Raw genomic sequence first — 13,257 nt, forward strand, 5'->3', positions numbered from 1 at the left:
ATTGGGTCATTGTTTCTAAGATACAATGAAGGGATAAAAGGCCTATCTGACGGCTCATAGTGCTCGGACGTCAGAGGTCACAGTGGAAGTGTCCACTTTCCCTCTGCTGAGAGGGTGATGCCAACGGCCCCCCCTTCCTCCTACTTGTCCAGCCCGTGTGACTATTGCTCGGTGCTGTTTAGTTGTTCCGTCTTGTCCGATACCTTGCGACCCCGTGGACTACAGCCCGCCAGGCTCCTCTGTCCATGGGATTTCCCAGGTAAGAGTTCCCTGGAGTGGGTTGCCATTTCCTTCTCCAGAGGATCTTGCCGACCTGGGGATCAAACCCATGTCTCCTGCATTGGCAGGCGGATTCTTTACCATCTGAGTCACTAGGAAAGCCTTTGACTCTATTTGGCCTGCAAAAACAAAGACCCCATAGAATATAGGAATAAATGCAAGGTACTTAAAAAAAAGCTTAGACTCTTTGGTTTAGAAGGCAAATCACAAATCTGAAAAGCTGCTTTCAAGATTTCAAAAGCAGTTTGAATAAAATAATTAAGTCTCAGGGATTCTAGCTCACACAGCATCTGATATTCTAGTTGGAACAAATTTAGTTGATAAAATTTGAGTCCTGCTTTTCAAAATTTATCACAAAATGACATGTAAGTTGGTGCTTTAACATGGTTTTAATTTTAATTTCACAACATTTTGAGAATAAAGTATTCTCTGGAAATCTTTATGGTGAAAGCTCACAGGAAGGAGAACAGTCTTCGAAAGAGAAGACGCTTCTCTGCTGAAGGAGCAGGAATGACTTTCCTACGTGTTGGTGAGTCTTGGGCCCCACGGCCCTGGACACTGCCCCCTGTAGAGGGAGGGAGTCTGCACTCCTGTGTTGTCTCCCCTGATCATCCTGATTATTACTCTGTCAGGTACAGAAGTAACTAAACTAGGTCCAGAAAGAACCAGGTGACTTGTTACCTGGTCAGAGAATAAAGAATCAGCCTTCAAGGCAGGAGACCCGGGTTTGATCTCTGGGTCAGGAAGATGCCCTGGAGGAGGAAATGACAACCCACTCACGTATTCTTGCCTGGGGAATCCCATGGACAGAGGAGTCCGGTGGGTACAGTTCACGGGTTCACAAAGGGTCGGACACAACTGAGCGACTAACTCACACAGAAAAGGCAATGATCTAGACTGTGTGTTCTGTAGGTCTGTGCACATGTGGAGAGACATAAAAATGAAATCTCCTTCACCTGCACAAAGCTGGAGCTCCATTCAGAGGGAGATGCATACACACTAACAGAACACACATTTTTCAAGTATGTAACACTCATACGACGAGGCTGGGGAGACAGCCAGAGGACCCAGTGTACACTGGCAGGGGACTGATGTTATGGGTGAGGATTTCAGCACGCGGAGAGCCAAGGATTCCAGGACACACAATACCCGGATGTTGCCAAGGGCACACGCAGATGGTGTGAGCAGTGACAAATCAGAAACAGGACATGAGTTACGGGAGAGGAAAGAAACAGAAAGGTGGACCCGCAGCTTCAGCTCTGAGACTCAAAGAATACCAAAGGGCCCGTGGACATGACAGTCCGGGCTTCAAGCAGGTAGGCGTCTGCCTCCTGAAGACCCACCAGCAGGGGGTGCCACGTGGCCAGACCCTTGGGGGAGCCAGGCAGGCAGCCGACATGTGCACAATGTGTGCACAGAAATGTACCAGCGCCAGGAAGGGGCCGGCCGAGCTCCCCAACCTGGAAACAATAAGAGTGCAGACCAGCCTCTGGCCCCCTGCACGACCGCAGGCTTTGGAAAGATGAGCTGTCGATGGGACTGTTGATATCAACCATGTGCGCAGTCCCGTTAGCTGAAGGAGACTCTTTTCAAAGCACAGTTCTGGTCTCCAGTTGGTATTATTTTGATATATGCAGTTTTCTTCAAAACAAAACAAAACAAAACCAAAACCTCTGTTTGAGAACATAGGATGTTTTGAAGGTTGTATTTTTGGCTTGTGGAAAAGAGTAAACAGCCTCTGTTGGCTTCTGGACTGTAGCTACAACCGTAGGTGTTTTGAAGTTAGTTTCCAGGCAAATGACAAATGACTGTGCACCAGAAAGTGAAAGATTATATATCAAAGGAGGACACTGGTCATTTACAAGATATTCATAAACATGGTTATTATAAACGAGTGCCACCGGAACAAACACGGTCTCTGCCAACCTATTTAACCAGCAGTCCCCGGCCTGTTTGGCACCAGGGACCAGTTTCACGGAAGACGATTTTTCCACGGACTGGTGGGTGGGGGTGGGGGGCTGGTTTTGGGATGATTCAAGCACATTACATTTACTGTGCCCTTTATTTCTGATCTAATGCCGCTGCTGAGCCGACTGACGGGGGTGTGGTCTGATCTAATGCCGCCACTGAGCCAACTGACGGAGGTGTGGTCTGTGGCCCCAAGGCAATCCTGGTGTTGAAGGGTAACATCTAGGATGGGGTGAGAGAAGCCAGGAGTTTGCGGTTTAGAGACAAGGAAAGTGAACAGGAGGAAGGCTGAGAAAGACACTTAGGCGGAGAGGGAGAGGGAGACATCTAAGAAGCCACATGAGCAGCTTGGCCAAAAGTGCTGAAATGGGTAATCCAGTGTCAGGGGTTGAACCTCCACAAAGCCCACAGGTTGAAGCCTGAACCTCCAGGACCTTGGAATGGGACTGTGTTTTGAAAAAGGGCCTTTGAAGAGGTCACTAAATTAAAATGAGGTCATGAGAATGGGCACTGATCCAGTTACTGGTGTCCTCAGAAGAAGACGACATGGGGACACGAGGGAGAGCGAAGTGAAGACACAGGGTAAAGATGGCCCCCACAAGCAGGGGAGAGAAACCAGCCTCGCGGACGCTGATCAGACGTCCAGCCTCCAGGACACAGGGAAAGATGGCCCCGCACAAGCAGGGGAGAGAAACCAGCCTCGCAGACGCTGATCAGACGTCCAGCTCCAGGACCGAGGACATCTTCCTGCCCTCTCAGCCCCGGGCCTGCGGTCCAGTTACGGCAGCTGGGCCGACACGCGGCCGTCCACATGCAGTGGAGGAAGACGTGGAGCTGAACCCCAGTGGACCCGACCCCACCCCCCGTTCCCCCCGCTTGGCTCCACTGCATCCCACGCTGCCAGCTCCGCCGCCCCGCGCCCCCTCCTCCCGGCACCCCGGGGCCCCCAGGGCCAGGGACAGACGGCGCTCCCCCTACTAGGGTCGGCCTCCAGCCTCACCCGGGATCCCCCCTCCCCCTGCAGAATCCCCGGGGGGCCTCTGCCCAACACGGCAACACTGACGCCGACACATGCATCACGTTCACGCCACACCTGCTTTTGGAAATAAAAGCCGAAGGTCGCTTTGCTGTAAAACACAGCACTGTGAGCACGAGGACAGGTGAGTACGTGGAGTGGGGCGGTGGCAGGGGCAGCAGCCTCCGGCTGAGCTGCAGGGGGCGGGGTGGCCGGCAGGGGCAGCGGGCGTCCGGTGGAGCTGCTGGGAGCAGGGCAGCCGGCAGGGGCAGCGGGCATCCGGCAGAGCTGCAGGGAGCAGGGCGGCCAGTAGGGGCAGCGGGCCTCCGGCGGAGCTGCAGGGAGCAGGGTGGCCGGTAGGGGCAGCGGGCATCCGGCAGAGCTGCAGGGAGCAGGGCAGCAGCAGGGGCAGCAGCCTTCAGCAGAGCTGCAGGGGGCGGGGTAGCCAGCAGGGGCAGTGGGCATCCGGCGGAGCTGCAGGGAGCAGGGCGGCCGGCTGGGCCTTGCACGCAAGCTGGGAGGGCAGGTGGCAAAAGTCTAAGAGGACTTCCTTTGTCCGCGTGAGCTCACCTGGACAGACAGGTGATCTTGTGACAGCTGGTAATCACACGACTTTTTTCTTTAACTACAGGCCTCTTATTGCAGATGACGTGAGAAGTGTACCAGGCCTGATGTTCCCCAACCGTCGCCCCCAGGACCGCAGGACAGAGGCTCTGAAGGGCCTCCCCACAGCTCTGACTTCATATGATGCCTCCCCCTCCCTCCAGGAACCCGCGTGTGGATGCTCACCTAGGATCCACGTTTCCGACAGGTACTTGACCGTCTCCTTCTTCCTTCCTGGGGAGGGTCCGATGAAGATGCTGGCCTGGCGAGGGACCTGTGTGACCCGACCCCCGCACAGCACGACCAGCTCCCCCAGCTTGTCTCTGGGGGGGTTGCTGGCTGGGGAGATGAACATGGTGGGCTGGTCGGCAAACAGGGTTCCACGGTACTGCACAGCGGAAGACAGGCGTTCCTGGCGGCAGAGCTGTGGGGAGAGAGAGGGGTGGGGGTTACTCTAGACCTTTTCATGTTGAGAACAAGCTGACTGAAATAGGAAAGGCTGAGGTTGGGTTGTCTGTCCTCGACGGGTTCTGAGGATCCAGGGGTGATGACAACATTTACGAGCAGATGACATTTTCTGCGGCAGCAAATTTACAAGCAAAAAAAAAAAAAGTTTAGGCCTTTGATTTATTACAGATTCTAGACCAAATTATTGGAAAGCAATCAACTGTTCAGTTGAGCCAGGCGGACAGCCTCCTGAGTGATGGGAGGGCCGTGGAGGCAGGAGGCTCGCCTGGAGTGCCCACTGAGTGGGACTGCACCCTCTGCCCGGCTCAGGGCGCCCACAGTGGGCGGTGTCAGCGCTGAGCCGCTCCATTCACCCCCGTCCGTCAGCAGGAGAACGCAAAGGGAGTCCTGGCCTTGCGCCCGCGGGCCGGGGGGGCCTGAGGGTCACGTCCTGGTGGGTGGGGACCAGTGTGGAGACCCCACAGGGTTCAGAGTGGGTCGTGCGGCCTGCCCTGATGGGTCAGGGTTGGCGGCTGGCCTGGGGGTGGCGGGGAGGCCCCTCTATTCTGACACACACGGTGCTAAGTACTGATTAAAGAAAGACCCCTCTATGTGCAGATAGCCCTGGGGAGGTGGTCAGGGTTCCAGACTTCAACCCGTGAATTTCCCTGAGGACAGGTCTGTGGCTCAGGGCAACTGCGGGTTTTGACGGGAGGTCTGTGGGAGGAGAGGGAGGTGCGCCTCAGAGGAGGGGGCACCCAGCGCCCAGAGGACGGGGGGTGGCCAGCGTGACCCCAGGCGGGAGGGCAGCAGAGGATGCCCTCCTCAGGCTGCCGCTCCGGCAAAACCCCAGGAAGAGCTGTTCCTGCACTCAGTTTGCATGCTGCTCTCGTTTTCAGGAAAAGATCCTACCCGCCCCCCCACCCCCCACCGCAAAAAAGAAAAAGGTTCCACCATCAGTGAAATGAATGTGATCAATTTAAATCTGGCCGCAGAGTCACTTTCTTTTCTTACGCCAACCTTGAATTTTGCCGTAAGCGCTGATATAAATCATCATGTTTTGTATCTTCCCTTCGACTCGGGAACTAACAGGGCAAATGACAGTTCTGCCAGTGTGGTACCTTCGTTCATGCCGTCAGTTACTCCCAACACCCCTGGGAGCAAGTGGGCGCTCCTTTAATTTTGCACATGAAGATACTGACGCGGAAGAGATCTGCTTTGGTTAACTGTGAGCTGAGCTGCAGGAGAAAGCCGAAGACCCATAAACGCAGTGAGTCACGGGGCCACGCAGCCCTGCAGCTGGGGATCGAGAACCTCCCTCAAGTTGGATGCAGTTGCACGTCGTCAAAGCTTGCTGTAGGAGGTGAGGCCTGACACAGCAAAGGAACAAAGTCAGGGCACCCTTCCCGGCTTTCTGTTGCTCAAACCCACTCTGTCCTTTCCTCCTGAGCAGGGAGGCGCAGTCGTTTTCTGAGTGCTGACCTCTGCAGGGCCAGCTGTTCAAGATGGGTGCCCCTTCCCTGCCGGGGGCGGTGGGGGGGGAAGACTCAGGCTTGGCCCAAGCCAACTGTGGGGACCCTCCTTACAAAGGCCTGCGTGAAGCTGGGCTGGAGTCTGGCCAGTGGGGCCTGGGGGCAGGTCTGCTGGGGGCGGCTTTTCCTCACTCACTATAAGAGCAACTTCGGCCTGTCAACACAGGACACCCCTGATTCCCGAGGCTGAGAACAGCCAAGTGGGGAGACAGAATGGCGAGGACCTGGGCAACGAGGGCCTCTAAGTCAGTAGCCTGACCAAACCAGGCCCTGTCCTCCTCTGTCCTTTTAATGTCGGGGGGAAACCTCCTAACTTGTTTCTCTCCATATCCTCAGTTTAATGCCCCCACCCCTACAAAAAAAATTTTTAAGAGGTATTCTGATTTTTAATTGAAGTATAATTGATGTTATATTAGATCGAGGTATGCACAGTGATTTGATATTTTCTTATATCACAAAATGATCACCATGACAGGCCTCATTATCATCATCTGTTATCATACAAAGACAGAGTACATAGTTTTTGACCATTTTCCCCACACTGTACATTTCATGCTCATGATTCACTTATTTTGCAGCTGGAAGCTTGTACCTCTGCACCCCCCCACCCCCCAGCTTACCTCATCCATTCCCCTCCCACCACAGCTTCCCCTCCAGCAGCCACAAGCTTGTTTCTGTATCTATGCTTCTGTTACTGTTTTGATTTGTTTGTTCATTTGTTTTCTTAGTTTCTATATAAGTGATACCACATGCTATTTCTCTTTCTCTGTATGACTTATTTCACTTAGCATAATACCCCTTAGATCTATCCATGATATTGCAAATGGCAAGATTTTATTTCTCATGACTGAGTAATATTCCATTGTGTGTATACATATCCCACATCTTTAGCCACTTGTCTGTGGACACATATGTTGCTTCCATATGATAAGGGTATTATACATTCTCTGGAAAACAAGCATCTTCTGACTGGTGCTCTGTGATGACCTAGAGGGTGGGACAGGGGCAGGGTGGGAGGGAGGTCCAAGAGCCAGGGGAAATATGTATACCTGTAGCTGATTCGTTCCATTGTACAGCAGAAATTAACACAACACTGTAAAGTAATTATATTCCAATTTTTTAAAAATGATCATAGCACAGTAACAGTATATAACTTTAAATACCTTTTGAGTATCCACCAATAGTATTAATACACTTGGATAATTGGAACTGGGTTCCTATGCAAAGCAAGGGGTCTGGCAGGGATAGGACCAATTGTAATGACTTTGGGATAGGACTGGTGGTGGAAGGCAGGCCTTTCATTCATAAACTTTACTATTCTTTACATTTTTAAAGCACAAACTACTTCCATAAATGTGTCAGAACCTCAGTGGCAGAGGTATGAAAAAATATCTACCAAATAAGTTAGTACATCCACTTTACAAAATAGCATAAATCTGAGGCAGAGCTTGGAAAAGACAAGAGCCAGAGACTGGTCTGTCTTCTAATTGAGTCCCCATCCTGACCACCATTCTTCCATATTTCAACTCCATAAATTATGCTGCAAGGGGCAGGCTGACATGGAAAACTACTACCATCTGCTGAGAATGCTGGATGCAGCTATATTAAGATTTCCAAATGTAACTGATGCATATTCCTCCCCTTTCCTAGGATTTTATGACTGATCAGATAACATTAACATACCAAGTAAATGCAGAGTGTCAACTTGAACTTCCAGTTTCTCTTCTGCACCAACATCTAACAAGTGATTTTTGCATTTATAGCCACACTGGAGTACTTCCTTATATTTTTGTAGCTAGGTTTCAGAACCTAACACCAGAAGACGTGAGTAAACACTGTAAGGGAAAAACATTTCAAAGAGCAATTTGGATTGCTTCTCTTTTCTGGGATCCTTGACAGTAAGACTTGAGAACCAATCATTCTGATTCAGACACTTAAGGACATCAAAAGAGAGCGTGAGACTCACAAAATGATTACAGATTGTAACAGTTATTATATGGATTATCAAAGATTATTAACAATAGCAAAAGAGCTAATATAACTAAGTTAAACCATCTTTAGGCAGTGGTGGTGGTGGTGTAGTTGCTCATTCATGTCAAACTCCTGCAAGCCCTCCAGGCTCCTCCATCCATGGCACTCCCCAGGCAAGGACACTGGAGCGGGCTCCCATTTCCCTCTCCAGGGGATCCTCCCGACCCAGGAATCGAACCTGGGTCTTCTGCATTGCAGGCAGACTCTCCACTAACTGAGCCACCAGGGAAGCCCACCTTTAGGCAGAAACTCTCTCAAATGATAATGAGAGACAACCTGTCTGTGGTGGGCGGGTGGGGGGTGGGGGACTTCCCAGGTGACTCAGTGCAGGAGACGCGGGCTCCATCTCTGGACTGGGAAGAATTCCTGCCCGGGGAGCTTCATGGCCAAAGGGGCCTGGCAGGCCACAGTCCACAGGGTCACAGAGAGTCAGACACGCCTGAAGGGACCAAGCACGCACTCTCTGTGAGGTCAAAGGTCTCTGCCACCCAGGGTCAGTCCCTAGCGTGTTCTCCACGTCCAGTGGTGCTGAGACCCCAAGCTGACCCTCACTAGCAGCTCAGGCCTGGAGTCCGCCACCACGGCTGTCCCATGCCGTGGACCGAGCCTTCACCTACTCCAAAGAGGCTAGGAACATCAGGTGGAGGAGTTGACCATCTGAGGCTTAAGACAGCTTTGGCTCAGCTTCAGGCCTCTGAGACAGAGAAGTGGAGGGAAATAGCTTAAAAGGGTCCAAAAGCAGGGCCCTGTTTAACACCAGTAAAGGTTCTCCCCCCGCCCCAAGGGCAAACATACCATCCCAGCTCCTCCTTCCCCTCCTGCATGAGCCCCAGGCTGACACGACGCCAGGCTAGCTCCCTGCCCGGAGCAGTATGCAGATGGCCTGATTCGCAGGGGCCGGCTCCCTCAGTGATGGGGTGGGAACAGCCCTAGCTGGGCCTCTGCCCCCGTCAGACAGGCGTCCAAGGGGGGCTCCTCTCCCAGCTCCAGCATTCTCACTGTGTTTTGAGAAACAGAAACCCAAGCGCTTCAAAGAGCTCTCGTCGCTCTGAGGACAGACCCGAGTCCCGAGCAGAGTCCCCAAACCGGAGCGGCCGTGGGGCTAGCGGGAGGCCCCAGGGTGTCTCAGAAGCAGCTGCATGTTTCGACGAGGGGTGTGTCCATGCCATGTCGCTCACCGTGTTCCTCATCTCAGATCATCTAGTAGAAGAGCCTGACCTAGGCGGGGGCCGCCGACCTCTGCGGGAGAGCCAGCTGTGTCTCTTGATAGGAAGGACGCTGGATGTGACGATACACTCTCCGCAGGCAGCTCTGTGGTGTCCTCTGTGAGCCTACACGGGCCAGAGCTTCTCTGCTGGACAGTAAGCCCGGGCAGGCCCTAGCTACTGGGGACACTGGCCTGGGACACACACCAGTGACAAGAGGGCTCCCGCACGCAGGCAGCTGAAACAGAAGGCGCTGGTCAGGGAGCCAGGGCATAGCCAGCAGCCTGTACCCCGCTTGCCACTGGGTGTGGACATGCTTGTTCAGGCCAGTGTCAGCAACTTGGTGATGGAAGTGTTTCCTTGGCCACGAGGGTGGGTCCCAGCTCCACCTGATACATTAGCCAACAGTAGATCTCCAAAGACGATCCTCTCTCTGACCGATAGGAGGGAGAGGCAATGGGAAAAGAACCCAGCAGGAATCCTTGGGTGCTCCTCTGATGACCCTCAAACTCTAGAACCAGCTCAGCTGCATGGGGTGGGGAGTGGCAGGCACTCAGGCCGGCCACTCTGTCAAGGAAATCCCCAAAGAGCGAAACCGAAAAGCCGGCAGCTGCACAGGTCGGGGAGCTCTCGAACGCTGAGCGGGGAGCCACACGGCCTGGCAGAAAAGATCTCACTCACCCGGGAAGGCAGGATGTGGCAGGGAAAGCCCAGGAGTTCTACCCGAGTGAACCGCGTGAGCCAGAGGCCCAGGGACCAGCCAGAGGGCCCCTCTTACCTCCGCTCCGACGCTGTGTCTGCTCTCAGAGACGTCTCAACTTTTCAGCTACTTTTTGTTGGGATTTTTGTTTCCAGAATCCCAAGCATCCAGATGCTACGGTTCTCACGACCCTGCCACTTATCAGAGGTAACAGTTTGCGTGTATTTTTCTAAATTCTACACAACACACACACGTATTAGGGACAGAGTTTCGCCTTAATCGAGGATCCACCTTGGCATACAGAAAAGCAGTAACTCAAACCTGTTTTTTGAATCCAGCGGACAGGCCCCTGCGTGGGCCTTTCTCATGTTTAGAATGTGACTTCAGAGCTAATTTGATTCTTCTTCTCCCGCCCACATTTATTGAACGCTTACTGTCTACCAGGCATGTGCAAGGTGCCAGGAAGCAAAGCTGATTAAGTTGCAGTCCCTGAGCTCAGTTTAAAGCATGTGCTGCAAAAGTCAGTAAATGGAAATATTTCCATTTATTTATTCAGCTTGAAATCAGAGGAAGCAAAGAATTAGAAGGATCTGATTCTTCACTCAAAATAACTGAGACTACGTGCTTGTTGACTTTCCAGTCCTAAGTAAAACAATTTTCTGGGGAAGTTTAATCAAGATTTAGGTTATTTAAAATTAAAAGTTAATTTGGAAACTTACCCTCCAGACACTCTCTGATGTACACAGGGACATGCATGTATAGGAGGTCATTGCCATGGAAACGGTGGTGACTGGCAAGGTTTATTTATATTATAAATATAACAGGACACACGATTCTGCCTACTGCTGAGCTTTAGCTAAGGTCATTTCAGGAGGTGGGAGGTTTTAAGAATGGGATACTCCCCCAGCATCCCCTTTGTTATTCCCCAGCCCCCCAGGGGTTTCGCTCCGTGAGTCCTCGTGATCGATGGGCCTCAGAGGCCTCAGTGCGGCCAGTGTGCTCCGGAGCCCACGTTCGGCGTGGAAGGTACAGGCCATGCGTTTGCTACTGAGATGCTGCCCAAAGGGTCTGATGGAGGCAGTCTAGCAAAACGTTCCTCTCCAGCAAAGCAACGTTTTGTCCCCAATGCAAGTGTTAGTTGTTGAGTCATGTCTGACTCTTTGTGACCCATGGACTGTAGCCCACCAGGTTCCTCTGTCCATGGTATTCCTTAGGCAAGAATACTGGAGTGGGTGGTCATTCCCTTCTCCAGGGGATCTTCCCGACCCAGGGATTGAACCCACGTCTCCTGCATTGCAGATAGATTCTTTACCATCTGGGCCACCCAGGGAAGCCCCTGTCCCCACTGGCACGTTGTAAAAACTGAGCTGAGGCCTGTGAGGCAGCGGGCAGTGCAGGCTAAGAGAGCAGCGGAAAAGGCTCCGCGTCCTCTCTGACCTTGTTCCATGCGGCCTCACCCTGATGCCTGCCTGCACCTCGAGATGGAGCAGGAAAGCTTCAAAGGCACAGATTTTAAGCCAACGTGCTGTTGATTAATTTCACTGCCTTCTCAGTCCCTTATGGATGGCAATTCAGGGGAATCTGATGTAAATCCTAACTCAGATTCAGACTTTTCAGCACACACCAAATGCAGCCAACTGCCAGAAAAAGCAGTCTGGGCGGGGCCTGGGGGCGTTGCTGCAGGTGCTGCTCAGTGGCGTGTCACCTTTCCCCGAAGAGAGGACCAGCTTTATCCACGCTGACCTAGAAGGTTCTGGCTAAACATGACTAAAAGGTAACTTAAAAAAAAAAAAATCAGAAAGAAATGACAATCTACTCCAGAATTCTTGCCTGGAAAGTTCCATGGATGGAGGAGCCTGGTGGACTACAGTTCATGGGGTCTCAAAGAGCTGGACGCGACTGAGCGACTAACACTTTCACTTTTCTTTCAACTCTTATATCAGTGTAAAATGAACATTTAACATGTGTTCATTTTATTTAACTCTTAAGAGATGCTATACTGGTTCAAAGGAGAACCAGACAACACATATATAGATAAGAAATACCGAAGTGAAGTTGCAAACGGGCCAAAAAAATTGGCTGTCCCATGGGAGAGAGGGACAGAACTCACTCTAAGCCCACAGACAGGAACTGTGTGCAATGCGAACAGGTCGGGTTTACGGCTTACAGTTGTGGAACAGCTCGGAGGGAATGAAAGCTGGGATCCGATTACTCGGGTGCACAGTCTAAGGACAGTTCTCCAGCGAAGGACAGTTTTTCCCTTACAGAACCCAGGATGTCGGTTTAGAAGAAATCATGGAAGAAAAGGGGATTAAGTGGAGTTTGCTGACAGCTCTGGACGAAAGGAGCCTCTAGAACAACAAGACAGGCTGGTAGTCAGGGTGAACTTGGGCTGGAGTTCCGAAGCGCTCCTGTTTTCCTCTGTGAACGGTGACCTAAGAGGATCACTACGCACGCGGATACGTGCATGGCTGCGTGGGTACATAGGTGACGAGAGGGCAGCGTCACGAGGGGGAGCCTTTCTCTGTCACGAACTCTTTATCTGACCCCTGGGTTGTAAAGGAGCAGGGCCATTACTGAAAGACACCCTATGTAAGGTTTTCATTTTATATGAAAGTGAAAGCCCCTCAGTCGCGTCTGACTCTTTGCGTCCCCATGGCCTACACAGTCCACAGAATTCTCTAGGCCAGAATACTGGAGTGGGTAGCCTTTCCCTTCTCCAGGGGATCTTCCCAATCCAGGGATCGAACCCAGGTCTCCTGCATTGCAGGTGGATTCTTTACCAGCTGAGTTACTAGGGAAAGACACCCTAGCTCTGCTTTATAAAATGTTTGCCTTTGCATCTGGGTCTTCATGAAAAAAGCTATACTGATTTAATAGCTCAGAACCTTCCAGTCTGTTCATGCAGAAGTGAGTCAAGGCAGGCATACAGTTGAGAGAGCAAGGCTGAGCGGAGCACCCCCCCGTCCTTGGCCTCTGGCTTCAGTGACCCTGTGATGCATCCCGCACCCTGAGCCCATGCAGGAGGGTGATGGCGGTTCATTTACTCCAGACGTGGGTGATGGAGCTCATTAGAGATTCTGCTTTTCCCTGCAGGTAGGGCTCACCCTGGACATCAGTGTCCACAGGCACTTCTGAGCCGTGTACGGAAAAGGTGGCACAGACCCTTTAACCTGGCGCTCTCACGGGAAGCTCAGGGCGGTGGGCTTTTCCTGCTTTGCCTGAGATCGCACATCAGTGTAGTGAGGGGTCAGGCCCCAAAGTCCTCACTGCACCCTCCCCACCATTCACGCGGCCTCTGCTCCTCACGGCCACAGAGGGCCTGGGACACCCATCTGTGCGGTGAGTCACACCTGGCCAGAGGTATGACTGACAGAGGACGCATTTGCCCATTTTAATAACAATAACATACTTGCAGGGCTGACAACACTGTGGAGTGTAGTCCTGATTGGCCAGATGTTAACAGACCACAGAATC

At 52.2% G+C, this 13,257-nt stretch overlaps 1 protein-coding gene across 5 annotated transcripts in view; it reads right to left on the bottom strand.

Annotated features, from left to right (window-relative positions):
- The window catches only part of MCPH1 (microcephalin 1), a 229,870-nt gene that overhangs the window by 7,175 nt on the left and 209,438 nt on the right, over positions 1–13,257 (bottom strand). For 4 of the 5 annotated variants that reach the window (XM_055567550.1, XM_055567566.1, XM_055567565.1 and 1 more), the window contains exons 13-14: positions 4,052–4,289; positions 3,675–3,832 (exon numbers count right to left, since the gene is read on the bottom strand). In XM_055567550.1, coding sequence (XP_055423525.1) covers positions 3,681–3,832; positions 4,052–4,289 — 390 coding nt within the window. In that variant the 3' untranslated portion in view covers positions 3,675–3,680. Of the gene's footprint in view, positions 1–3,674; positions 3,833–4,051; positions 4,290–13,257 lie in introns of those variants that run through there. The other variant, XM_055567551.1, reaches the window with a different exon arrangement.

This window comes from Bubalus kerabau, chromosome 2 (assembly GCF_029407905.1).
Source record: "Bubalus kerabau isolate K-KA32 ecotype Philippines breed swamp buffalo chromosome 2, PCC_UOA_SB_1v2, whole genome shotgun sequence".
Taxonomy (NCBI): Eukaryota; Metazoa; Chordata; class Mammalia; order Artiodactyla; family Bovidae; genus Bubalus; species Bubalus kerabau.